At 36.0% G+C, this 25,859-nt stretch overlaps 5 protein-coding genes across 8 annotated transcripts; 4 read left to right on the forward strand and 1 right to left on the reverse strand.

The window, feature by feature from the left end:
* The first annotated feature begins 1,345 nt into the window (after window positions 1-1,345).
* On the forward strand, window positions 1,346-8,732 carry LOC21398947 (pre-mRNA-processing factor 39). Of its 2 annotated transcripts, none has more exons than XM_024162648.1 (15): window positions 1,346-1,478; window positions 2,036-2,197; window positions 2,279-2,458; window positions 2,754-2,857; window positions 3,021-3,250; window positions 3,922-4,089; window positions 4,300-4,693; window positions 5,158-5,301; window positions 5,816-5,968; window positions 6,057-6,173; window positions 6,758-6,838; window positions 6,968-7,117; window positions 7,424-7,726; window positions 7,931-8,056; window positions 8,380-8,732. In XM_024162648.1, exons 2-15 carry the CDS (start codon window positions 2,065-2,067, stop codon window positions 8,485-8,487), a joined length of 2,391 nt encoding a protein of 796 aa, XP_024018416.1. In that variant the 5' UTR covers window positions 1,346-1,478; window positions 2,036-2,064; the 3' UTR covers window positions 8,488-8,732. The 2 variants fall into 2 exon arrangements, with proteins under 2 accessions (XP_024018416.1, XP_024018417.1); XM_024162649.1 differs by having other exon boundaries at window positions 8,383-8,732.
* Window positions 8,733-9,144: 412 nt separating this feature from the next.
* LOC21398948 (ras GTPase-activating protein-binding protein 1) lies at window positions 9,145-13,572 on the forward strand. Of its 2 annotated transcripts, none has more exons than XM_024162662.1 (9): window positions 9,145-9,906; window positions 10,050-10,184; window positions 10,535-10,844; window positions 11,067-11,329; window positions 11,475-11,655; window positions 12,132-12,253; window positions 12,335-12,400; window positions 12,566-12,644; window positions 13,042-13,572. In XM_024162662.1, the coding sequence occupies exons 1-9, from the start codon at window positions 9,877-9,879 to the stop codon at window positions 13,182-13,184; spliced, it is 1,329 nt and encodes a 442-aa protein (XP_024018430.1). In that variant the 5' UTR covers window positions 9,145-9,876; the 3' UTR covers window positions 13,185-13,572. The 2 variants fall into 2 exon arrangements, with proteins under 2 accessions (XP_024018430.1, XP_010091801.1); XM_010093499.2 differs by having other exon boundaries at window positions 9,148-9,906; window positions 12,566-12,650.
* A 212-nt stretch (window positions 13,573-13,784) lies between these two features.
* LOC21398949 lies at window positions 13,785-16,123 on the reverse strand. Its single transcript, XM_024162663.1, has 4 exons — window positions 15,922-16,123; window positions 14,519-15,407; window positions 14,233-14,405; window positions 13,785-14,077 (listed from the first exon to the last, which is right to left on the reverse strand). Exons 2-4 carry the CDS (start codon window positions 15,350-15,352, stop codon window positions 13,948-13,950), a joined length of 1,137 nt encoding a protein of 378 aa, XP_024018431.1. The 5' UTR covers window positions 15,353-15,407; window positions 15,922-16,123; the 3' UTR covers window positions 13,785-13,947.
* Window positions 16,124-18,321: 2,198 nt separating this feature from the next.
* Window positions 18,322-23,100, forward strand: LOC21398950. 2 transcript variants are annotated; one of them, XM_024162658.1, is made up of 3 exons: window positions 18,322-18,735; window positions 19,733-21,351; window positions 23,024-23,100. In XM_024162658.1, the coding sequence occupies exons 1-2, from the start codon at window positions 18,627-18,629 to the stop codon at window positions 21,337-21,339; spliced, it is 1,716 nt and encodes a 571-aa protein (XP_024018426.1). In that variant the 5' UTR covers window positions 18,322-18,626; the 3' UTR covers window positions 21,340-21,351; window positions 23,024-23,100. The 2 variants fall into 2 exon arrangements, with proteins under 2 accessions (XP_024018426.1, XP_010091803.1); XM_010093501.2 differs by lacking the exon at window positions 23,024-23,100 and having other exon boundaries at window positions 19,733-21,440.
* Window positions 23,101-23,142: 42 nt separating this feature from the next.
* Window positions 23,143-25,821, forward strand: LOC21398951. The gene is made up of 4 exons (XM_010093502.2): window positions 23,143-23,225; window positions 23,412-23,546; window positions 24,584-24,771; window positions 25,357-25,821. Exons 1-4 carry the CDS (start codon window positions 23,167-23,169, stop codon window positions 25,557-25,559), a joined length of 585 nt encoding a protein of 194 aa, XP_010091804.1. The 5' UTR covers window positions 23,143-23,166; the 3' UTR covers window positions 25,560-25,821.
* Window positions 25,822-25,859: the final 38 nt, after the last annotated feature.

Below are 25,859 nucleotides of genomic sequence, written 5' to 3' on the forward strand. Positions count from 1 at the left end.
AATTTTAAACATGACGATTTAAATGATTGATTTTAAAAGGGCTTTAAGATGTACTTGAATTTAAGATTTCTCACGAAATCCGTTTTAAAGTCAAAATTAAATGGCCCGATTGAATTGGCTAGTTTTAGAAAGACTTTTTAAGAGCATTTGAAATAAGAGTTCAAATGCTGCTCTGTTTGAAAGATATTTTTAGAACGTTTTATCTTAACTGAAATTAAGAAAAGCTTTAAGAAATTTAGTGATTCACTTATTTGAAATTATTGTTACAAATTATGAGAGTATTCTTTCTTATATATAAAAAAAAAAAAATGTTCCGCAAATTTTAAGAAACCCCAGTAAGTACAAGTTAAAGTTTAAGTTACAGTGGCGGCCTCATAGGAGGGTCGTCACAACATAAACATGTTCGGCCAGTCACTAAAATCATTAAAAATGTCAAGCTCACATGACTTGTGAATAAAAATAGTATACTAGACAAATAACATGGTTAAGATGAATTTAAATAAATTCAACCATTACATACTTTATTAGCCAATAAGCTCGTTGGATGGAAAACATTTTGGCCCTGTTCATTTAACCGATTCGAGTTTTGCTCTCAGAAATAATCACATTTAACTTTTTTACTATAGTAAAAAGCTCTCACATAAAATCACATCTCAACTCGAATTAAAAACTCGAATCAGCGAACTAAACGGGCATTTTATTCTTATATTTTCTTGGTTTTCTAATTTTAAATTAATTTAGGTGTAGCGTGCTTATAAAATATCATTCATCATTCATTAACTAAGCATGTGAGTGCCACGTGATAGATTCCCTTGAATTCTTAACAATTTTTATGAATAGAAAGCCAAACATGAGATAAGGAGTATAGTTTCACCAAGAATTTTTAACATTTTAGGCCTCATTCGCTTCGCGGATTTGAGTTTTTAATTTAAGTTGAGATGTGATATTTTATGAAAACTTTTAATTATAGTAGAAAAAATTAGATATGACATTTTCTGAGAACTTTTAACTGTAAAAATTTAAAACAAAAAACTCGAATCGGTAAAATAAACGGTATTGAGAGTCAAAACCAACGATCAAAAGTGAAAATTATAATTATAAAAAAAAAAGTGAAAATTATCCCTGATGGCTAATTCTGAAGATCATCTTGGTAAATGGGCTGTGGGCCTTAAGATGGTGGCCCAGATGAGACCCGTTTAGGGCTCAGAATCTCAGGCCCACCCAAATGTATCACTGCAGAGTGGGGGAAAAAAAACGAAGATCGCGCGTTGAATCGCCCTACTCTTTTCACTTCTAAGTTCTATCTCACACACTTGAAAAAAAAAAAAATAATAATAATAAAAAAACTCTATTCATACGTTTCCTTTTACCACCAAAATTACTTAAAGCGAACCTTCTCTCTTATCCCAGAAGACAACAACACAACTTTCAGTTCAGTTCCAGAACTCTCTGCAAACGGCGCCGTCTTCGATCCTCAGGTGCGTCCCGAAAACCGCAGTTCTTTCCTCGTTTTGTTTCCGTCTTTTTGCAGTTTAGGGCTTTCTTTAGGGTTCATTGTTCGAAATCCTAGGTTTTCCCTTTGCTAGGGTTTTGGTTTATTCCCCGTGCTTAATCGCGCAACAATGTTCTTTTAGCCTCTATCTCAAATCTCAAATCTCAAATCTTTGTTTTTTTTTTCATTGTCGTTTCTGAATTTGAATGTTTCTCTTTTCCTTTGGCAATTTGGCAAGCAATTGTTGTAGCTATGCCTATGTGTATAAAATATGTATATATATATGTATATGTATATGCGCAATATTATTACACTTGCATGCATACGGTGCTTCACTTTGCGAACAACGGAACAAGTACTAATAGTTGTTGATTGTTTTCGTATATGTTTCTTTAAAATCCTTTATTTATTTATTTCTAATTTTGGAGATTCAAGAACAACTATGATAAAGTCATGAAATGGGTTTAAGAGGTTGTTATGTCTTTCTGGGAATTGTTGTCTCTGTCAAAAGTGTACAAATAAGTGTTGTTTGTGTTATTGCAGTTTGTACAATATCAAGAATAAATCATTGTATGTGGAGTATGGGGGACAGCGAAACAGTTGTTGCTCAAAGTCAAACAGCTTCCATGGTGGGATACGAGCCAGTGGGCTACGCATCTGCTGGCTATGCTGATGGGAGCTCTAATGTCGTTTCCGAGGCCACTGGTGAAATTTCTAACTCTGCATCTCCTGCAGATGCAACTTCTCTTGCCCCTGATTTTTCTAATGTAGGTGATGGAATTGCAGATAGCTCTCTAGCGCAAGAATCTCATGTCGGTACTGGAAATGAAGCCGTGGAGTCGTCCCAGACTGCCGGTTATGATTCTTCTGCGAATGGCCCTGCTGTTGTGGGATCTGTAGAGAATGGGAGTGTTTCGGAAAATGCTGGTGGGGCTGTTGATGAGCAGCAATACGTGGATGGTTCTGGTATGTCATCTTGGGCATGTTGCGTTGCAATTTTTTCTTTATAAGTGAGATTGCTGTTGTCTTTGTATTCATTTATTTTTTCCAGCCTTTTGACAACTTAGCCCATGAACGCATGGAATTGATATGTAAAAATTTTGTCTGGGAGGCTCTTTTTTTCCTTTTAAATTCGAGGTCTCGCGCTATCTCTCCCTCTGTTTGTTATATGTTTTGCTTTTTACGGTTTCTTATCCATTTGGAGCTGGTAAATTAACACTCTTTTTTCCCTTTTGTTATCTACGTCTCTTTGTATTTCCAGTGATGTCTACCGAAGAAGAAAGGCTGTGGAACATTGTGAAGGCAAATTCTTTAGATTTTAACACCTGGACGGCTTTGATTGAAGAGACAGAGAAGGTTGCAGAGGTATGTTATGCTGAAGTCTTGTAAAAAGATGGCTACTTGATCTAGCTTTCTGAATTTTTCTGATTCTTTCTATTATTTTCACAACTTTGGTTAATACTGTGTAATTTTTTTTATAGGTATCTATTTCCTTGAACTAATCTATTTGCAAATATCTCTTCTGCAGAATAACATACTGAAGATCAGAAAAGTTTATGATGCTTTTTTAGCAGAGTTTCCTTTATGTTATGGATACTGGAAAAAGTATGCAGATCACGAGGCTCATTTGGGCTCCATTGATAAAGTTGTTGAGGTTTATGAGCGAGCAGTTCAGGGGGTTACCTATTCAGTTGACATTTGGTTGCATTACTGCATATTTGCCATAAGCACATATGGAGATCCAGAGACCGTTAGAAGGTAATAGCTGTTCATAAACTTATCATTGTTGCTGGTCTTGCTTTGGGAATTGAGGATCACATGATGTTTTCAGTGGCAAGCAACTGGTGTTTTTCTTTGGTCTTTTCCTCACTAATAGATATTTTTGTTTCTTTCTAACCGATTTGGGTATCCCTGCAACAGTGGTTCCTCACATGTAAGGCGGAAAGATTTCATGGAATTGTACTTTAGAATAGTTTTTTTCTTGTTGGTGCAACCTCTTCTCTATTGCATACCTGACTGAATTTTTCTTAGAATTAAGATTTTCTTTTTGGTGGGTGGTGGGGATCGGGTAACCGATCTACCTTTTTTGTCTCCCCTTTTCTTTGGTTGTCTGAGTCATAGTAATGTAGTCATCAATGCATTATGGCTGTTTTTACATTGACTCTGAGGGTGCATCTTAATGCAAATTGCTGCTGGGAAGATCTCGTCCAGTTAAGGGCTAAGATGGCCTCTATCTCTGCTCCATTTCTCGGACATAGTATGGTTTTTTTTCAGGAAGGTAATGCAGCATTTGGAAGTGTCATGTGTGGTTAAGAGTGAATTGTTCCTTCAACATTACTGCCGCTCTCGCCCATTTATGGATTTGTTTTGTATCAACTGATTGATACTTGTTCCATGACTGTCCTTCGCAATTTTTCATGGTCTTTCAGGTTCTTTGAGCGAGGATTAGCTTATGTGGGAACTGATTACTTGTCCTTCCCCCTTTGGGACAAGTATATTGAATATGAATATATGCAGCAGGAGTGGAGTCGCCTTGCCATGATTTATACAAGGATATTAGAAAATCCAAATCAACAACTGGACCGCTATTTCAACAGGTTATTACTTCATCATGCGTCTATGCGTTTTGTATGGCATTTGATCTTACTTACTGTCAAGTTTTTGAACTTCCCACTGGTGTGTTCTTGTTTTTGAGAGTTTCTGTTAATTAATCCTATATGTTTAGTAAGGCATCTTTTGTTATCCTTTGCTTAGTTCTTGACATTTATTATCATTACTATTATTGGTGCTGATGGCGATGATTACAGCTTTAAGGAACTAGCTGGAAACCGGCCTCTTTCAGAATTAAGAACTGCCGAAGAAGCTGCTGCTGTAACAGGTGCATCTTCAGAAGCTGCTCCTGCAACAGTTGCATCTTCAGAAGCCGCTGACCAAGTAAATGGGGAAGAGGTTCATACTGAGGCTACAGATCAATCAAATAAACCTGTAAGTGCTGGCTTAACAGAAGCAGAGGAGTTGGAGAAGTATATCGCCATTAGAGAAGAGATGTATAAGAAAGCTAAAGAGTTCGATTCTAAGATCATTGGTTTTGAAACAGCTATCAGGAGGCCTTACTTTCATGTGCGGCCCCTCAATGTTGCAGAACTTGAAAATTGGCATAACTACCTGGATTTTATAGAGAGAGAAGGAGATCTTAACAAGGTATTTGACTTGTGTGTTTTATATGCTTGATTATCTTTGTATTTTTGTTATATGTTGACTTACGTAAACAATATTGCTGTTCATATGCTTTATTGGCTAAACCGTTGGATGAAGCAACTTTTTAAACGGGAAATTGAACTGAGACTAAAGCATGGGCCTTCAATTTGGTTACTTTGAGGCTAAGTATTTCAAACCCTTATTTGTCTTGATGGACATTCTAGGTTCATGATGTGTTTGTTCAGTAATTTTATTCTTTTTAAAGTTCCAATGTTATGATGCAGGTATCTTATGTTCCTAACCATCTATCTGTCACGCAAGGAGGGTCCCTCCTTTCCTATTTGAGGGGCCTCTTTGTTCCACTATTGGAGTACTTGTGCATATCTCCCATGTTTTTCCCCTTTTTTTGTTGTGGATTAATGAAGAATGAATAGAACGACTTCATAGCTCTGTTTTTGGTGAATCAGGTGGTCAAGTTGTATGAAAGATGCCTAATAGCATGTGCAAATTATCCTGAATACTGGGTTCGATATGTTTTGAGCATGGAAGCCAGTGGAAGTTTGGATCTTGCCAATAATGCGCTTGCTCGTGCAACCCAATTGTTTGTTAAGGTAGGTTTCTAGATCTGTGATACTTAACCCATGTACTTAAAGTTGTATGGGCCTTGGAATTAATTAACAAATATGTACTCGGAGATGACAATACTAAAAAAATGCTATATATATATTTATTTGTCTCATATGCTATGCCACTTATACATGGTTTGATTGAAAAGTGAAATACTTCGAAAATGACGACAATAAAATGCGATATTGTTTTGTCTCATATGTTAGGCTACTTATACATGGTCTGATTGAAAAGTGAAATTGAAAAATAAATAAACCAAATGGGCTAGCCGAGTTTGAAACTTAGACTAACTAACGGATAACAAACTCTTGGTCTGATTGTTCTTGAGACAAATCTCACAATTTATGAGTATTTCACAAATTATTCTTGGGAACATGTTCTCTTGTGCAGACAAGAGAGTATTATGCATGATTTTGAGAGTGAAGAGATGTTACTTTTTCCTGTAGTTGTCCTCTGATCTTGTCTTCACATGCCTTCTATGCATCTAAATCTTAACAGAGACAGCCAGAGATTCACCTTTTTGCTGCTCGGTTCAAAGAACAAAGTGGGGATATACTAGGTGCTCGTGCTGCCTATCAACTCGTACATTCTGAAATTTCACCAGGTCTGCTAGAAGCAATCATAAAGCACGCAAACATGGAACATCGGCTGGGAAGATGGTGTGCTTAAGTTGGTTGATGCTTAGCAGATTCTCCATTTATATTGCACGTGTAACTTGTTTGTTCCTTTCACTTGTCAGGGTAATCTGGAAGATGCGTTTTCTTCATACGAACAGGCCATTGCCATTGAAAAAGGAAAAGAACATTCACAGACATTGCCTATGCTATTTGCTCAATATTCACGGTTTGCCTACTTGGTAGGTGGATGAATTTTTATGGTTAATTGTTATTATCTATTTCATTATTAGTATGTCATAGTATTTTGCTTCCCAGCGTGCCTTATGGTTCCCCTATGCTATTAAGTTCTATACCTCCTTTTCCTTTTTATACCTTTTTGCTATTTTAGAATAACTTTTTTAAACTACTGAACCTCTTTCTACCCACAAAAAGACATCTATTTTCTTTATTGATTTATTTATTTTTGGAATGTTTTAAGGAGTGACTACTAAGTTAGCTGCTCCATATTTGTAATGCTGGTTTTTCGGAGGGATATAGCTAGGCTGGTTTAATTTCTTTTACATCTAACATAACACGTGTCTCGTGTTTTTTCTTTGTGTACACTGTGTTTAACTTGTAACCGTCTTCCTAATTATTAAATATTAATAATTTATTGGGACGAAAAAATTTTAAAGATGATGTCTTATTAGAATTATCAGAATTTGGTTTGTGTTCATCAATGTGCTTTGCGTGCTTGCACTCAGTATGTGAAGATGAATTATGCTGGATTTGGGAGTTTGTTTTGTCTAATGATGTGGTTGTTGAATCTTTGACTTGGATCCAGGTAGCTGGGAATGCTGAAAAAGCTAGGGAGATATTAGTTGAAGCACTAGAACATGTTCAATCGTCAAAACCACTTCTTGAGGTGCTTTTTCTCTCCACTTCTCCCTCTATTTTGTTTCAGCAATTTACATACGTTGTGGTACTGAATGTGGTCTCTCTCTCTCTCTCTCTCTCTCTCTCATAATTATAATGTAATCCGTGGTACGTGCAGGCACTTATTCATTTTGAGTCAACACAGTCCGGACCAAAGCAGATTGACTACCTTGATTCATTGGTCCAGAAGTTCATAGAGCCTAACTCAGAGAACCCCAATGTTGCTAGTGTTGCTGAGAGAGAGGAGCTATCTAGCATCTTTCTGGAGGTACATTTCTAGTAAATAAGCTAATTACTGCGCGTGGAGCTTGTATGGCATAGTAGTTTAAGCAGCCTCTCTTTTACCCTCCCATGCATTTGGCATGTTTTGGGAAGTTTATAACATCTCTATATAATAACTACCATTGTTGTCATTGTTGTGTCATTTTCTTCGTCTCTCTTTATTGCGTGGTGCTTTCTTTTCCCCTTCAACTGTTTTTGGGGGATGGGGGATGGTGATCATTTTTGGGGAGATTAGCCTTTCCAAATATTTCATTTGCTTCTTAGTCTGATATGTCTAGAAATGCTTTTGCAGTTCTTAAATCTCTTTGGAGATGCACAGTCTATCAAGAAGGCTGAGGATCGACATGCCAAGCTCTTCCTACCCCATAGGAGCACATCAGAATTGAAAAAGCGCCACGCTGAGGATTTTCTAGCATCGGATAAAACAAAATTAGCCAAATCTTACTCGGGTGTTCCTTCACCTGTTCAGTCCTTGATGGGAACATATCCAAATACACAGAACCAGTGGGCTGCTGGTTATGGTGCTCAGCCTCAAGCCTGGCCGCCAGCCATGCAAGCTCAGGGACAGCAGTGGGCACCTGGTTATACCCAACAGGTAGATTGCCCGCAACTGCGATCCCTCATTTTTCTCTTTTCATGCATTCTTTTACCTGACATTATAAAAGAAAAAAAAAAGAATTACAGGTGTGATTTGTCACATTTGTGACAAGCTTGTCAAGTTCGAGAAATTAATCCATAATTACGGTTGCTGGTTACTGAAATATGTGATATTCTTGCTTTAATCTTCTTCCTGTATCAGGCTGCATATGGGGCATACGGTGGTTATGGTAGCAACTACACTAATCTACAAGTGCCTGCTTCTGCGCCGCAGAGTGCTGCTTATGCTGCTGCTGCTGCTGCTTATCCTCCTACATATCCTGCCCAGGTACCTTATAAACTAATGCAAAAAAGCAATTTTATGTTTTACATTCTCAACTGAGGTTTTCTTCTCAGTTTTTAACTATCAAGTTACACAAGTTAGATTTTGTTCGAGCATAAAATGAACTGTTTTAAATTCCCATTTTAAAGTTAAATTGGTCAAATACTAGAATTAAATAATTAAAAAAATAGATCAATAAAAATAAGGATTGTTATTGAAAGCTTTACGTTAAAATTATAATTTTTTAGAGTGTTTATTCAGCAATCCCTTCATTGTATTGGTTTCGGTTTTTCTTTCTTGAAGCTAATACTACACACTACTATTTTCAGCAGAGCTACCCTCCGCAGAGCTATGCCCAGCCGACCGCAACAGCAGCAGCGGCTGCAGCTCAGCAACCTGCTTCAGCTACGCAGGCCTATTATGGCAGTTACTATTGAGATGGCGAAATAACTAGGGCAATATGTTGCCACTTGGTAGTCCTTTTTAAAATTTTTCCCCTTTTGGTCCTCGGCTATTTATAGGACGTTGAGTTCTTCATACCTTTTTTTTTTTTTTTTTGGGGTGAACATTTGCATGTAGCTAACGAAGATCTTAGGACAGTAAACAGAAATATGGGTTAGTGAATCACTTTAGGTGACCTTGGTCATTGTATTTTAGTTACTATCAAGCTTTAGTTTTCACATATCAACTGTTTTGGAGATAATTTTGTCTCTCTTCACGTAGCTAGAAATTCAGATAAAGACCATCAATTAGTTAAAGAAAGAAAAAAAGCTTTCTAGAATTTTTTTTTTTTTTTAATGAAAACGTGGATATCATCAGCCCTTCCTAACTCTGACTTTAGATGTCCGGGCATAGTTAATTTAATATGGCATTACAGTTAAACCAAAGTCGTGAAGCTTCGTTTTCTAACAGGGAAAAAAAAAACGACATGATTTTCATAGAAGGGGGAAAACGAAAATAACCTTATTTTCTCTTATCAATAAAAAAGACAAACAAGTGTGTAAGAGTTAAAATCTAGTTGCCATTTGTGGTACAAAATCAGTCTCAGTTATGTGTTTATTCCCACCTTTGGGAAGGCCTAGAATCGGTTCCAAGCTTAAGTGGAAGAGACTGATCGGCACGTCATACTACCCTGTATGCGCGCTCACTTTAACCAAAATTGGACGTCATAAGCCACTGATCAAATCTTTAATCTCGACCGTCCACGTCGTACCATCGTGATTATTACGCAGTGATTCTCTTTTCGTTGTTTTCGATGGGATCGTTTCCAAAAAGCCAACTAGCCAAGATCTATGGGGTGCCGTTGACTCAGAACTTCCCGTCGTAATCCCTATCAACGGCTGGGATCAAGGAATTCTCTAGACCAGTCCCTACTTAATCAGACGATTGTTGTTTCGCGTGGCAATCCCCAGCAGAAGCCATATATAAAATCCGCGAATCAGAAGCGTCGCTTATAAAGAACCCTGGGGAGTAGACAAAAGGCAAAGCGCACGCAGTCTCTCTCTCCTCTCTCTCTTCGTAGATCTATATTCCATTTCCGTTTTTGAGATTTTTCTGGTTCCAAATCCATAGCTTTTGAGAAGTTTTCTTGGAGCAGATTTTTTGTTTTTTTGTGTGTTTTTTGTTCGAGTCGTTTGAAAAGGGATAAGGAACAAAAAAGTCAAGAGAGATATCCATTCCTATCCTAAACCCAAGGGTTTAGGAGTCGGATACTTTGGGTCGTGTTTGTTTGGATCTGGTTCTGGTTGCTAGGGTTTTGGAGGATTCTGTCCTATCACTGCATGCCTTTCTACTGAGTGAACGATAGATTACAGTAAAAGGCGGCGATGGCTTCTTCTTATCCTAGCGCTGTTCAGGTTTTGGATTTGATCATGAACTTCCATGGTTTTTCGTATTCATTTGGATTTTAATGGATTTGTGTTTCTGGTTTTTGTTCTTGTTTTTTTTTTTTTTTTTTTTTTTTTTTTTTTTTTTTTTTTTTTTTTTTTTTCTTTTGCAGGTTGGCTCCTACTTTGTGGGACAGTACTATCAGGTTCTTCAGCAGCAACCCGATCTAGTTCATCAGTTTTACTCTGAAACGAGCTCGATGATTCGCGTCGATGGAGAGAATTCCGATTCCGCTTCAGCAATGCTGGTCGGATTATTGTTGTTTATTTATATTTGTGAACGTTTTTGTGATTGAATTTCCTTTTTTTTAATATATAATCTTTTGATTGTATTGAAAAGTTGAATATGGTGATTCAAGAGGTTTCAAGAATAGATCTTTTCTGTTATGTAATTGTGTTTCCGGGATTTTTATCTTCTTGAATTGATTGTTGTGGAAGGAGAGTTAAAATTATTTAAAACAGATATTCTATGGTATATTATGAATGCCCATGTGACTCTCGTTCATTTTTTTTTTATATAGTGAACTTTTGATTCTTTGTGATTTAATAGTCTGCTTATTGGAGTATTTTGTTTTTGGGTTTATTTTGTCGTTTGCAGGAAATTCATACGCTTATCATGTCAATGAATTTTACTGCAATAGAAATCAAGACACTCAACTCTCTTGATTCTTGGAATGGATGTGTTCTGGTTGTGGTGACTGGGTCTGTTAAGGCTAAGGACTTTATTGCAAGGAGGAATTTTGTTCAGACTTTTCTCCTGGCTCCTCAGGAGAAGGGTTTCTTTGTTCTCAACGATATCTTCCAGTACATTGATGACGAACCAATTTACCAACATCAGGCGCCCATTTTATCTGAAAACAATTTTGATTCTCAATTGAATGCTTCTAGCCCTCGTCAAGAACAGCTAGGTAATTTGCCTAATAATAGGCTGTTTCGAGATTAAGCATTTACCGCTGGCAATATCAACTTGTGAATGTGACCTACTTTCTCCATTGTTTAGTTATTACTTTGGAACTGAAAAGCTTTAAACTGTATATAAACATCTGCCAATCGATTTCTCCATATGTGGTTGATGGATAGTTATTATCTGTTCCATTTTGTTTATGTCTAAGTTGGTGTTTTTTTTGCAGTTTCCGACTATGTTTTGGAGGAAGATGCCAGTGAGTATGTGAGTAATGTTCATATAGAAGATGATCCAGTTGATAAATACAGTATCCCGGAACCACAGCAGCAGCAGCATCAGGATGTGGAGACAGAAGTTGTGGTGGAGGAAAGTCCAGTAGAAGAGACATCTGCTTCAGTTCAAAATGTGGTGACTGCTGTACAAGAAAACCCCTCCGTGACCGTAGAGGAACCTGTGGAAGAGCCTGTAAAGAAAACATGGGCTTCTATTGTATGCACCTAAAGCTCAATGTCCAAACTCCTTTAATGCTTGCTTGTGTTCAACGTTTGTGCTTCTATTCACTTTTGTATATTCCATTCTTCATTTGTTGGTTCCTTAACCATTATTATTGTATTTAATGGTTTGAAAATGCTAGTTGCGTAAAGGACAGCCTGCATCATTGGCTGCACCTCAACCTTCTTTTGTGGGTACGCAAACTTCGTCAGATTGGAATTACACACCACAGTATACTGAGCAACAGCCAATCTCTACATATACCAGTGTGCCTGATTCTGTAACAGAGGCAGCAGAGGAAAGTTTTGTACTCGAAGAAGAAGGTTAGGTTCTGCTCTTATTGTACTTCATGAAACATGAAAGCCACAATTTTGTTGTTCTCACTTTGCAACGAATTGTGCGGTTGGCTCTGTCCTCTGCATATATGTTGTGTATTATAGGGAAATGGTAAAGATGTGTTTTTAGTATATGAGAAAGGACTTCACTGACTTGATCTTGCGACCCTAAATGTTCCGTATTAAATTTATTTGATGTATGCTTTTTCTGCAAGAAATTCTCATGTATATGTTTTTTTAAGATCATTAGAGTCGACATATGACCTGGCATACATCGAGAATCCAGGAATAAATTTACCTGTTGGACGTGTTTCAAGGCCTTGGAAAATTCAATTCTGTGGGGCTGACCTAGTTTGTGTTTCTTTCTTTTCTTTTTTTGGGGTTGGGTAGGGTTAGAATTAGATTGGTTTTTTAAGCTTCATATTTTGAACCTCTTAGTGATTTTGTTCAAACCATTCTTTCAGGTGAACCAAAATCTGTCTATGTCCGAAATTTGCCTCCTGATGTTACAGAAGATGAAATCGAACAGGAATTTAAGAATTTCGGCCGAATTAGACCTGATGGGGTGTTTATTAGGAGCCGCAAGGTTAAGTTCATTCTATGCTCTGTAATATTTGACTTTATCCATCATCTTCGAAGAAACTAAAATGGAATTTGATTTGTACAGGATATTGGAGTTTGCTATGCTTTTGTTGAGTACGAAGACCTCATTGGTGTTCATAATGCACTCAAGGTTTTTTGTCTTCATCATTCTGAGATCTTATCAGTTCATCCTTCCTTTCTCTTTAGATGTTGCAATTGTACTATTCTTTAGATGAACTCGTTTTAAATTTTCTTATTGCCATGCAACTTATGTTTATACAATATCTGCAACAACCAAAATCTATGTTCTCTGCAGGCGTCTCCCATTCAGTTGGCTGGAAGGCAAGTTTACATTGAGGAGCGTAGACAAAACAGCAGTGGTGTTGTTGCTCGAGGTGGAAGTATGGGCATATTGTTTTCTTCTTATTTAATATTTCTTATTGGTTAATCACTTCCATTCGAATTTCATATAGGAATCCCAACTAAGATTCTACCGCATTACTAATTTAGTCTCTGCCTGACTTTTTATGCAAGTTGACTAGTTTCATCAAAACTGCATAACGTGTCCTCTATTTGAATATCATAAAAGACATTCGTTAAGCCAGCCTTGGATTCTACCACCTTAAATCTACTCTTTGAACTGTATTTATACAAGCTAATGGATTTCATCAAAACTATATAACGTGTTAGCATTCCTTAAAACCAAACTACTATATTGTTTGGCGTCCAATATTCAACATGTGGGCGTCTATTTTCATGACGGTAATCAATTTTTTCTGTTTTCTTGACCAGGAAGGGGAAGAGGCCGAGGTGGTTACCAAACAGAGTCCACAAGGGGGCGATTTGGCGGTCGAAGTTTGGGCAGGGGCAGTAACCAGGAAAGCGATTACAACAGGTTGAGAGGCAATGGTTTCCACCAGCGTGGTTCACGATAGAATAGAAGGTTTGCCTCTAAAGACGGTGGGCTAAAGTTAGTGAGAAGCAAATCTTTTACGAGGCTGATTGAAGATTTCTAGGGTTCAGATTCCAGATGGAATATTTTCTTCCCTTTGGTTTTTTAGGAAAGTTTTCATTATACTTGTTGAGTGCCCATATCACATGAATTGGAATGTTTTTATTTGTCTCTTTAGCGAGTATCTGTTTATTTTCCCCTTGAATGGTTTTTATCATGCAATTCAAGGGGGAAAGTTCCGGGCCTGTTGATGAAGCCCCATGTTGTGAGGGAACGTGGGGTGGGTTGTTTCGTGGTTTAATATATTGAAGGTTAGTGATTTTGTTCTTCATTATGGTTTGTCACTTGGGAGTTTAATTTTCATTTCTCCAGTTATCAGTGGTTTAATGTATCTCTGTTACTGCATTATTTAAAAAAAAAAAAAAATGGACTTCTGTTAAGGGGTTCACACAACAAGAATCCCAAGCATCTTGTGAGTTGAGAAAAGTTGGAGGTGAGCTTTGTTTAGCTATTTAAATTTTGACTTTTACAGAACTTCACAAGGATTAGTGATGTGTAAAAAAAAAAGGAAAACAAAAAACTCTTTTAGGTGTTGAATTTTGTGGTACACAATTTCTTTTATTCATTTGTGCGGTTTTCTTCCCGAACCTTACCCTGCTTTTCTTCTTCTTTTGGGTATATAATCAGTCAAGTGGACCTGGAAAGCTTTACAGAATCAAATCACCCAAGACCATATAACACTATTTCTAAGCAGTTGCAGAAGCTATGGTTACTTCAAGAACATTCTCTGGAATGACACAAAGATCTACTATATCAGTCTCTTCCCCATCATCCTCTGTTTCCCATAGGAAACTAGCATATGCCGCATGAACATGGCTGAAATTCAAAACGTAGGAAGTCATGTCAATCTATGGCATATACTTGTACGATAATAATATATTTTGTACAATTTTTTCTCAAAGTAATAATAATAATAATAATAATAATAATTATCATTAGCATTATAATAATAATAGTAAAAAATCACATACCTATCTTGAGGAGAAGCTTGGACTGCTCGTTCAAAGTAGCTTGCAGCTCTGTCTTGGTCATGGTGCAGTTCCCATACTAACTTAGCATATTGTGACAAAACATCACCGTCTTTTGGATCTGCTAGGATGGCTCTAGAGTAATATTCTTCTGCTCCATTGAGGTCTCCCTTGGTCTGTTCAGAAACAAATCATTTCTAGTTAGACATTAATGATTATTATTACTAAGCAAATTGTTTAAAAAGGGAAAAAAGGAATGCCAATGTTGCATGATATCCACAGGACTTGCCTGATATAAGAATTCAGCATAATTCCTAAGGAACAAAGGATTGCCGGGATTTTCCTCCACCATCCTCTTGTAATACTCCTCAACTCCTTGTTTGTCACCTTCATCCCCACCAGAGCCAAATGAGTTATAATCTCCGCCGCCGCTGCCCCCATCACCACTGCAGCCACTATTGCCACCGATCCCGAGCCCTTTTGCAAGGTACATCTTTTGAGTTAGCAGCCCATTTTCCTGTTCAAGACCCACATTACAAATCTCTTTCTTAACTCTCACCTCCTCAATAAAATTCATGTTCTTCATCATACCCTCCAAGCCAAGATGATCACTTTCCATAGCCATTACATCGTCTCCTACTCTCACTTCTCTCTCTTCCAAGAGCTCCTCATTTTCATCATATTCTTCTCTTTCTTCATCATCTTCTGAATAACTTCCATCCTCTTCTTCACCTTCACTGACACCTCTAGAGTTGTGGAACGAAAAAGACGGTATAGTTTGCAACATCATGCACTTGGGCTTCCTTGTAAACATTTTTGGTTGGTTTGAGTCACAGAATTGATCTTCATTGTTGGTGCAAGAATCATAAGCTAGTCCTTCCAAGTTTCCTTCAGATTGAGCTCTTCTAAAGCCTTTGTGCAAAAACCGGTCGCAATCAATGGAGGGCGAGATAGGGGAGGAATTGCAAGGGACTGTAGTGAGGTTGAGAGACCCGGTTTTGTGGAGTTTGCTGTGGCTATGGTGAATGGTGGCTGGCTTTGTTTCATAGTGATTTGGGCTTTCTGATGAAAATGATGGTAGAAGTGATCCAATAACTGGTGTTGAAGAGCTTCTTAGCATCATAGTTTTGATTCTATGGCTGTTTAATTCTGTTTTGAGATTGAATTTTTAAAACAGCCTGTGGATGACATATAAACCATGTTATTATCTCTTATTGGAAGAATGAAAACATATGATGTGATAAGGAGTTCTGTTATGAGGTAATTTTGCATTAATTAACAATAAGGTTTTAAGTTTGTGTTTTACTCCATAAGAAGTCAAATTGCATCAATTACCACCGACCCTTTTGAAGGGCAATCACCAAAAAAAAAAAAAAAAAAGAGTTTAATCTCTACATTAATTCTCAAATCAACATAGCTGGTCTGTTGGCCTAATTTTCTGGTTGCAGGAAACCGTCACAAAAAAAGGTCAGCTTAATCAAAAGAAGCAATTTCTAGGAGACATTTGTTTCTAAAAAAACTTTCAGCAGAAAAATTCTAGATGTAAGAAAATAGTAAACAACAGTTTCTGCTAATATTATTTTTTTAGGTAATATTATTTTGATATTCTTCTCATTTATGTCCATTAAATATTGTGGAAATGAAGAAAAGTGTTGAAAAAAAAAAAAAAAAAAAAAAAAAAAAAACACTTGCCTCTTTTGAGATGCCTAAACTTCTTCCAAGTCGACCCTCAAATTTGATAATCAGAAGGATGAACCTTTTTCTCCCTCCAATAAAAGAGACACAACGAAACGTCGTTGTGGAGTCATCTACAGAAGCCCCTTTAAATACATAGAAGAAAGGAAGACAAATGCATCATTATTGACTGAGTGACATTTTTCTTTTCTTTTGTTGTTTTTAAGTTTTAAAGTAAAAATTACGTGATATTATTTGTATGGTCTTTAGAGCTTTGGAAGTGAATATCTTTTGGTACAGTTGGGAAGCAAAATATCAACTTGTTCTTTCCTTCTGGTGTTGGGAATTAATGGGAAACCTCACTTGTACCAAATGCCAAAAGAGTGGGGACAACACGTTTTTGCATGAAAACGTATGCTCCATTTTTTTTTTTTTAGTTGCTGGGAAAAAAAAAAGGATTTTTCACGTCATTGTGCCCTTCTTTTTCCTCATTATTTTAGAAATCTAGGCTCATTAACAGAATGAAAAGGATTGACTCAATTTGATTTGAAAGATTAATTTAATTTTTTTTCATACCACTACACTTTTAACCTCACACAACACATTAATCAAGTAAAAATATTTTAAAATGAGATTGTAAAATATCAAATTTTAAACGCATTCTAAAAAAAAATTAAAAAAAAAACATCATTACCGCTAAACAAGACATTGGTAGTAATATATATATATATATATATATATATACACACACACACACACACACACACATATGCTCTATTTGATGCTAATACTAGAAGCTTTTGACAAAACCCATGCGTTTTTGACCCCAAAAGGAAACAATAGCAATGACTTGTTCCTTTTCTGCTTACAATATTCCAAAATTCGATTCCATGGAATTGGTGAAGAGCAATTTGCAAAAGAAAAATAACCCACGTTTTAAAATTTACCAATATTTCCATTGCAACGCGTTTGTATATGTTATTTTGCCAGGTTTTTCTTGTGGGTTGGGAGCCGTACACTTGGTCGAGATTCTGTTTGTTGGACTGCTCATAACATACGATCATTATTGGACAGGTGTCACCTTTCGTACCCCCAAAAAACCTTTTTTTTTTTTTCCTAATCCTCCAACATTGTTCAATCGTTGTAATTAATTTGTTGCGTCACACCCAGCTTTCAAGTACAAGCCACTTTTGAGTTCCGCAATGAAATTGTTTTACCAGAGCCAAAAATAAGATGAAATGAAAAAAATAAAAAAGAAGCAAAACGTCCAACAAAAATATTAACATTACTGAGTTGTTTAGTTGGGAGATTCGTATTTTGATTTGAATCGTGATTCGTAATTTGTTATAGTATTTTCTCTCATAAAAAATACACGTAAATTTAAAATAATTCTGAATTATAATTTTAAATTCATGAACCAAACGTCTTATATATGTTTTGTCAATTTTTTATCACTTTATATATTTATTATTTAACGTGTTAACTCTATTAATATATTATATTATTATTTTAAAAAATAAAATAATAAAATTTACGCATTAAATAATAAATAATAAATAATAAATAATAAAGAGAGTGACGAAAAATTAGATATTATAACATTTCTTAACTCTACTATTAACAATAAGGTAAAGCGAAGGTGTTTTAGTTTTGGATTTTGATTCCATTCATGCACCTCCTGTTTCTCAAATGGTTTACAGTCTGTATTTTGTTGTCATTGAGTATTCCACTGTTGGTCGGTTTTTTTTCCGCCAATCCGTTCACGATCTCGTTCATTTTATCAATTTAAAATTTTAGTTTTAAATTTTTATAATTAAAATTTTTTAAAAAATATCACATTTAATTTTGTTTATTATAGTTAAAAATTTTTAAAAAATATTATATCTTAATTTAAATTAAAAATTTAAATCTACAAAATAAATGAGAGTTTATTAATATTCACAACTAATTTGACATTTTAGCAAAATATATAGATAAATAAATAAGCACTGTCAGGATAGGTTGGAAAGTCACAGTCACCTCATCTAAAGCAACCTATTAAACATAATAAGAAATTTATCACAAGGAAAAGAAATAAATAAATAAATAAAAACTCACCTATCCCAATATGGTGTACCAAATGAATGTATTATTCTTAAATTTTAAGTTTTATTTATTTTATCGATTTGAATTTAAAATTTAAATTTTATTATAATAAAATTTTTTTAAAAATAATTATATCTAATTTTTTTATTATAATAAAAAATTTTAACACAAAATTATATCTCAATATAAATTAAAAATTTAAATGAGTGAATTAAAATAACATTCAGTATTTTATTAGAGAAATACGACGCCAATTATAACATCTTTTAAACACACAGCAGAATAACACATGTAAAATCTTATTTTATTAACTTTTGCGCGATTCTTCTCGAAAAAGTGGCAAGAGAGAAGAAAAGCTAGATCACGGATAGGACCCATCAATCAAAACTGTTAACATTCTGCATTATGGAAGAGGAGCCACACGATCATTACAAGTGCTGATGAGATGACGCTTTACCCTTCACTCTGACATAAAAGCTTTCAAAATATGAATATCCTTGAAAGCTTTCCGATATCACTTTCAGTTTCAGGCCAACTCCAGAAGTTCGGATCAGGGGCTTTCATTTTTGTTTGTGTCCGTATCTTCTAGAGAGAGAAACAGAAGAGAGAGAGAGAGAGAGAAGAATTTTGGGGTCACGATGTTTGGCTCCTCCTGCAACTGCTTGTGTTGGAATAAACACACCGACTTCTCTCTGTCTGAGCCCGAGACCTTCTCTCTCCCTGCGCCATTGCCCAAATGGCCTCAAGGTAATGAGAATTCGGCTCCGATATTTTAGCTTTTTTTGAGAGATTTTTGACGTGGTTTTCGTGTATGATCCGTTTCATTCATGTTTCTCTTGGCGTTTCGTGGATGATAATCGGTTTGTATGTTAATTTTTTTTTTGTTTAATTTTCTTTTTCTCATATTATTCGGGTTTTTTCCATGATAATTTGACACTTTGTTGTCTTCTAGTTGTTTTTCTGCGCATGAAAATCTTGGACTAATCAGAAATGAGTAATTTTCTCCGTTCTTTTTACAACTCAATCACAACTCAAACTTTTTAATATAATATTTTTTCTCATAAAAATTTAAATTTAACTTATTGTGATCATAAAATCTTGATAAGGACCTTATTGGTCACATTATACAAGCTAATCGGTATGAATTAACTAACGTCCAGGAGGTTTTCAGGAAAGTTTACTTATTGCACTATGAATGGTGCTAAGGGTATTTGAAGTTATAATCATACTATTCCTACCGTGTTACGGATTTTATTCCAATAATAAGATAACTCAATGTAATATCGGGGGGTAAAAGTCTTTCGAGCGGTGTTTTTTCTCACATAAATTCACTCTAAATTGAGAAAAGAATTGAAGTTTGAACTAAATATTGGAAGATTATTGGAAGATTGGTTATTTTTTCTTTAAGAATATTTGTTTTATTTATTTATTTTTTTCTTTTGTTTCCTCTTCCCATGCACTTTCTTGACTTTTTGTCTATATAATTGTGGATCTTTTGGTCTAGTTACTTCTTAGAAATTCACATTTTGATATTATTCCTTATTCGCGTATTTACGAATACTGTTCTGTCTCGTCATAGTTGCTTTTGGTATATCAGTACTTTTCTTTCTTTCTTAATGGTTGGTTTGGATTCTTTTCGAGTTAGAACCGTGCCATTTTGGAGATAAAATTTAGAGTCTAGCCTATTCCTTGTGTTAACTTTGGAATCTATACTGGAGAATTCAATTCTTGGTCCCCTTTTCAGGTAAAGGTTTCGCTTCTGGAAGAATAAGTATTGGAGAACTAGAGGTTTTCAAGGTCACTAGATTTGAATTTATTTGGTGCTACAATCTCTCACAGGACAAGAACAAAGGTTTTTCATTTTACAAACCCGCGGAAATACCCGATGGATTCCATAGCCTTGGTCATTTTTGCCAACCTAATAACCAGCCGCTACGAGGCTTTCTCCTTGTGGCGAGGGAAGTGGCTTCACACATGCCAGAAAGTTGTCATGCTTCCAATACTGCTAAGCTACCGGTGCTTTGTGAACCGCTTGATTATGTCTTGGTTTGGAGCCCTGATGACTGGAGTGAGGAAAAGTGTGGTGGATGTGGCTACTTTTGGCTGCCTCAGGCACCCGAAGGTTATAAGCCAGTTGGTTTTTTGGTTACGAACAAGCCAGTGAAGCCGAGGTTGGATGAAGTGAGGTGTGTTCGGTCTGATTTAATGGATGAATGTGATGCTTATCGGCTATTACTTACTTGCAACTCTAGATATATGAATTTCTCTTTTCGAGTTTGGAGTACTAGACCACGTCACAGGGGGGTGACGGGAAAAGGGGTACCTGTAGGGACATTTTTCTGCAGCAGCAGCTGGAGTGCTGGAGAGGACTTGTGTATTGGATGCTTGAAGAATCTGGATCCAACACTGCCTGCAATGCCGAACCTTGATCAAATCCATGCTCTTATTAACCACTATGGCCCCACTGTTTTCTTTCATCCTGAAGAGGTCTACTTGCCATCTTCTGTTTCATGGTTTTTTGAAAATGGAGCTCTCCTGTACAGAGCAGGCATCACGGTTGGTGAACCCATTGATGCTTGTGGCTCAAATCTGCCTGGCGGGGGAACAAACGATGGGGAGTTTTGGATCGACTTGCCACGTGATAAACGAAGAGAAAGCGTGAAACGCGGAAACTTGGAAAGTGCAAAGCTTTATGCTCATGCCAAACCAGCTCTTGGAGGGACTTTTACTGACATTGCAATGTGGGTGTTTTGCCCCTTCAATGGACCAGCCACTCTCAAAGTTGGACTTATGAATATAGCTCTTAGCAAAATCGGGGAACACATCGGCGATTGGGAGCATTTCACTCTTCGGATATGCAACTTCACAGGAGAGCTGTGGAGCATGTACTTCTCACAGCACAGTGGTGGGGAATGGGTGGATGCCTATAATTTGGAGTTCATAGAAGGAAATAAAGCCATTGTTTACTCGTCAAAAAGCGGACACGCGAGCTTCCCTCATCCTGGAACTTACATCCAAGGCTCCTCAACTCTTGGGGTCGGTATAAGGAACGATGCAGCCCGTAGCAATTTGCTTGTGGATTCAAGCAAACAATACGAACTTGTTGCGGCAGAGTATCTGGGAGATGGGGTTGTGACTGAGCCGTGTTGGTTGCAGTATATGAGATTGTGGGGTCCAACCATTGTTTATGATTCAAGAACAGAGCTGGATAAGATGATCAATAGGTTGCCTATGATGGTTAAATATTCAGTAGTGAACTGGTTTGCTAAAGTTCCAGTTGAGCTTTCTAGGCAAGAAGGTCCAACTGGGCCAAAAGAGAAGGACTACTGGCTGGGCGACGAAAGAGGTTAGCTTGAGTAAAAGGTACCAAACCTTGGTAGATTATCATTCTTTGATTCATCAACTGTTTTATTCAGTTACACGGTTAGGAAAACATGGAATTCGCATTGTGTATTCTTATATCTTTATATATATATATATATATATATATATATATATTCGTGTACCGAGCTGAAGACAGTTGTAGTGGATTGTTGTCCAAGTACGAGGACAATGAAATAGAGTATGAAGATTGATTGTATATTATAGCTCGAGTAAGTCATATGGTCATATGGCAAGGAAAAGAAGATGGAAATTTTCACGACTAACACCCAAGAAGATGGAAATTTTCACGTCCAACGGGTGTTAGTTTTCCTATTAACTTTTTTCTTTCTTTCCCACGTTGTGTGTGTGTGTGTGTGTTTTATTTATTTATTTATTTATTTATTTTTATTTTTATATAGAAAATGATCTTGTTGAATTCAATCTTTCGGAAAAACGTGTGACTACGGGTGTGTGAAAGTTCTCAAATACGCACCCTCATTACTGCTTATTCTTGGATTGGTCAATGATCATTTTGGAAGGACCACATAAGCTGTTGTCGTTTATGCGGCATTCCGTTTGTCATTAGAAAAAGCATGTTGTCGTTTATGCGTTATATTGTCATTTCAGAATCAAGTACATGTCCCTTTTGGCATAGCCATAAATTTCAAGAAACCACGTGACCTCCTTTCCTTGTAGATATTTTCTTTGTCGTCTAATTTTCTTGTCGTTTTAAGTCCGTAAACGACACGTGATTCATGTTTTCAGTTTTGTCGATAAACGTACTCTTTTCTCAATCAGATCCCGTCTTTAGATCAATAAAAATGACACATGCTTTGTTAATAAAATTCTCTGTCGTTGACCAAAAAAACGACATGAAGTTTGATGATCTATAGTTCATGTCGTTTTTCAAGGATTTGAAATGACATGTCGTTCCACATTAAGAAATTCGCAAATTGTTTTACTACATAGACATACACGGGTTAATCTTGTGCATCTGCATCCACGAACAAAATGAAGGCATAAAATTATTTTGTTACGGTAATATCCAAACATTTTGTTAATACCTTGTATTTTTAATAATATTAAACGGTATTTACACTGCTAAAGAAAATTTTTTTAACACTCTTAGAATTAATAACTGAAAATTATTTTCTGAAAACATTTTAATTTATTTTGATTGTTTAACTGTTAAATGTTTTAAAGTATTTTTAGATTTTTTTAAAAAAAAAAATTAGTAGTTTTATTGTTAATAAATGAGAAGGGTATAATAGACATTTCATAGCCGAAAACATTTTAATTTATTTTGATTGTTTAATTGTTAAATGTTTTAAAGTATTTTTAGATTTTTTTAAAAAAAAATTAGCAGTTTTATTGTTAATAAATGAGAAGGGTATAATAGACATTTCATATCTTAAAAATTAATTTATTACATTTTAAGGTAATAAAAAATTATTTCTTAAAATGTAAAGATACCGTTTTTAATATTATTAAAAATATAAGATATGAAGACAAAACAGAAAACCAAAACGATTTTATCCCCGAAATAAACGATATTGGTTTTAACTTTTAGCTTCCCACCGTTCTTTTTTGTGAAACGTTCGAATTCTCGTTTGCGATTGTTTGTAAAGAAAAAGGCAGTTTATGTCATAAACGACAAGTCGTTTCATGTCAGATTACCATCTCCAAGCTCTTTGTAACGGCGCGACAGATCATCTAGGGCACCAAGGCAAAGCATGAGAAAGATCTCACACAAAACTAATAATACGATACGAATATAGTGGAAGCGCGAAATACACAGCGCAACAAACAATAGATATGCTGGGAAGAAGGTTCATTTCCTTCTTCAAAAATTCCCCCAAATCAAAACTTTCCAGGTACTTAATACTTCTTCATTCTTCCACAAACCCAGCCTTTTTTTTTAATTTTAATTTTAATTTTAATTTTAATTTTTTTTTTTTTTTCATACACTCATTAATCATTTGTAGATTATTTTGCGTTCTGTGAATCTGGTTTACCGAAATAAGTCGAAATTTTTTTTATTATGAAATTGGTTGTTGCAGTTCAAAAAATCCCGTGGATGAAGAGATAGACAAATCATTTGGTCGTAAAGCAGTGTCTTTCATCTTGATTACTGTCACCGGTGGCGTTGCCTTGAGTGCTCTTGATGATCTTGCTCTTTATCATAGCTGTAGCAGGTACAATCTCACAGTATTATAATTTTCTTTTTTTTTTTTTCCCTTTTTTTGTCATATTATTTAATAGAAAGGAGAACTTGAATAATGTTCCTTAGGTAGATTGGTTTGCCATTGTAATTCATATTGCGGATGGCTAGTATTGGTATGCATGAATTTATTCACTTTTAGAAAGAATATATTGTAATACTTATTCTTAGGAGGCTGACATGAACTAAGAGTTTGTTTGGTAGGTGGGAAAAGTGGAAGGAGGGAGGGGTTTAGGGGATTAGTGGAAGGATTTTGTTGCTTATGATTGTTTGGTTGGAGAGAAAAGAGGCGTAAATAAATTGGATGATGGGTTTTACTTCATTTGAAGAATTTCAGTTTTAGTCACTTCCAATACGGAAAGATTAAGGGTGTGGGGGAAGCCCTTTTCTCTCCATTTTCCTCACGCAGGTTAAATACATTTTTCTCCTTTTTATTTTCTTTCCCTCTTTCCAAACGTAGCCTAAGCCCTGACTCCACATTATAAAGCATGTTGAAAGTGTTATTACCGGATTTGAAACTCATCATGGCGGACTGTTGTTTATTTGTACAAACAACAGAAAGGAGAACACTCGGAGAATTCAGCTGATATCCTATCACCAGAGGAACCTGTCAAGATGGTAGTTTAGGTAGTAATATAATGGCGGAGTTGTATCATGGATGCCACTGGGAAAGGATTTTTTTTTTTTTTTTGACATATGTCCGGAGGTTTTCTCACGCTTCCACCTGTGGATATGATTACAATGTGGGGTGAATTGTTACTGCTTTCTGGATCAGTTTCTAAAAAACTTGTATTTTTCCCGATATTGGTAAAGTTGCCAGGAAATAGAGGCAGTTTTACTTCGTATGTTATTTATAATATAATCTCTTAGTTCCATCTTCTGGAGAAATACTCTTAATTAGCATGACGTTTCATGATAATTAATGTTAAATGGAATGTGAACTTTGAGTACATTGATTTTTACTATGCATGATTGAGTCTAATGGCTTTCTTTTCCTTATGAAATTTTTAGGAAGGCCTTGGAGAAAATCGGTAACAATCAGCAAATTAAGGATGCTTTAGGAGAGCCTATTGTGAAGGGTCCATGGTACAATGCATCACTTGCAGTAGCTCACAAGAGGCAATCTGTGTCTTGCACATTTCCCGTCTCGGGACCACAAGGCACTGGTGTCTTGCAGTTGAAGGCCGTTCGTAATGGAGGTACTGACATTTTAGTAATATCATGATCTCGAACAACTGAGACCGATAGATGCATGTGCCACACACACTCAAATGACAGATATTCAATGTAGCAAATGAACCGAGTGATAAACCAACATAAAATTTTCTCCGTGCATTTCCAATCTCTGTTCATGCTCTTTCTCTATAGATTACGGCCTCTCATTTCACGGATTCGAGTTTTCAATTCGAGCTGAGATGTGACATTTTTTGAAAGTTTTTTACTGTAGTAGAAAAAGTTAGATGTGACATTTTTGGAGAGTTTTTTACTGTAGAAACTTAAAACTGAAAACTTGAATCGGTGAAATGAACAAAGCCGTGATTCCAAAGCCAAAACCATCAAATCATTAGGCGCCCGTGTTGGTTTGTAATTATTCTCCTTTCTAGTGTTAAAAGACTTTTCATAAATTCCTTGTTTGGCACGACCAAGTTCTGTTTCAGAATTTAGAAACAAAAAGTTAAAAAAAGCTATAAGAACTTCTTCTGTGTTGATACTTGATGCTATATTTGAAGTACGCAAAGCGCACTTTTCTGCATTCGTAACTTTTTTTGTTATCAATTTCGCAGAGGACACCTGGTTTTCATTTTTGCGGCCTCGTGACTGGGACATCATAATCATGGATGCTCTCCTGCATGTTCCTGGGAATGATGAGAAGCACCAAACTTTCCGGATCAGTGTCTCTGACTATTTCCCTCCGCCCCCTCAAGCTTGCACGGCATGTACAGACTGCAGCAAGCCCCGAGAATCAGAAAATCCAGAAAAGAAATGAAGCAATGCACTCGTAAGTATACTAGTATTTGTTTTCTCCAATACAGATCAGTGGTCACAACTCACAACCGACGTTTAGAACAAGCGGGTGATGCTCCAAGTTCCATATCATCGGCATGAATTTTGTTTTTTTTTTTTTTTTTTTTTTTTTTTTTTTTTTTTTTTTTTCACTTTCTGAGAGCAATAAGTTAAGAAGACCAGTTTCCCTGATTATTTAAGTTTGGGAAAGATATGTTACATTCAGCAATTTTATGATAGACAGATAGCCATTTTTGCTGCTCCGCATGTGATCTTATTATTA

Source organism: Morus notabilis, unplaced genomic scaffold (assembly GCF_000414095.1).
Source record: "Morus notabilis unplaced genomic scaffold, ASM41409v2 Scaffold602, whole genome shotgun sequence".
In the NCBI taxonomy this organism is placed as follows: domain Eukaryota; kingdom Viridiplantae; phylum Streptophyta; class Magnoliopsida; order Rosales; family Moraceae; genus Morus; species Morus notabilis.

Coding starts and splice junctions, on each gene's coding strand:
- LOC21398947 (XM_024162648.1), top strand. CDS start 2,065: ATGTGGAGTATGGGGGACAGCGAAACAGTTGTTGCTCAAAGTCAAACA. Junction 2,198..2,278: donor TGTCGTTTCCGAGGCCACTG/GTGAAATTTCTA, acceptor ATGGAATTGCAG/ATAGCTCTCTAGCGCAAGAA. Junction 4,694..5,157: donor GAGAAGGAGATCTTAACAAG/GTATTTGACTTG, acceptor TTGGTGAATCAG/GTGGTCAAGTTGTATGAAAG.
- LOC21398948 (XM_010093499.2), top strand. CDS start 9,877: ATGGCTTCTTCTTATCCTAGCGCTGTTCAG. Junction 10,185..10,534: donor ATTCCGCTTCAGCAATGCTG/GTCGGATTATTG, acceptor TGTCGTTTGCAG/GAAATTCATACGCTTATCAT. Junction 12,254..12,334: donor TGTTTATTAGGAGCCGCAAG/GTTAAGTTCATT, acceptor TGATTTGTACAG/GATATTGGAGTTTGCTATGC.
- LOC21398949 (XM_024162663.1), bottom strand. CDS start 15,352: ATGATGCTAAGAAGCTCTTCAACACCAGTTATTGGATCACTTCTACCA. Junction 14,406..14,518: donor ATGCTGAATTCTTATATCAG/GCAAGTCCTGTG, acceptor GTTTCTGAACAG/ACCAAGGGAGACCTCAATGG. Junction 14,078..14,232: donor CAAGCTTCTCCTCAAGATAG/GTATGTGATTTT, acceptor TTTGAATTTCAG/CCATGTTCATGCGGCATATG.
- LOC21398950 (XM_024162658.1), top strand. CDS start 18,627: ATGTTTGGCTCCTCCTGCAACTGCTTGTGTTGGAATAAACACACCGAC. Junction 18,736..19,732: donor ATTGCCCAAATGGCCTCAAG/GTAATGAGAATT, acceptor TCCCCTTTTCAG/GTAAAGGTTTCGCTTCTGGA.
- LOC21398951 (XM_010093502.2), top strand. CDS start 23,167: ATGCTGGGAAGAAGGTTCATTTCCTTCTTCAAAAATTCCCCCAAATCA. Junction 23,226..23,411: donor CCCAAATCAAAACTTTCCAG/GTACTTAATACT, acceptor TGGTTGTTGCAG/TTCAAAAAATCCCGTGGATG. Junction 23,547..24,583: donor CTTTATCATAGCTGTAGCAG/GTACAATCTCAC, acceptor TGAAATTTTTAG/GAAGGCCTTGGAGAAAATCG.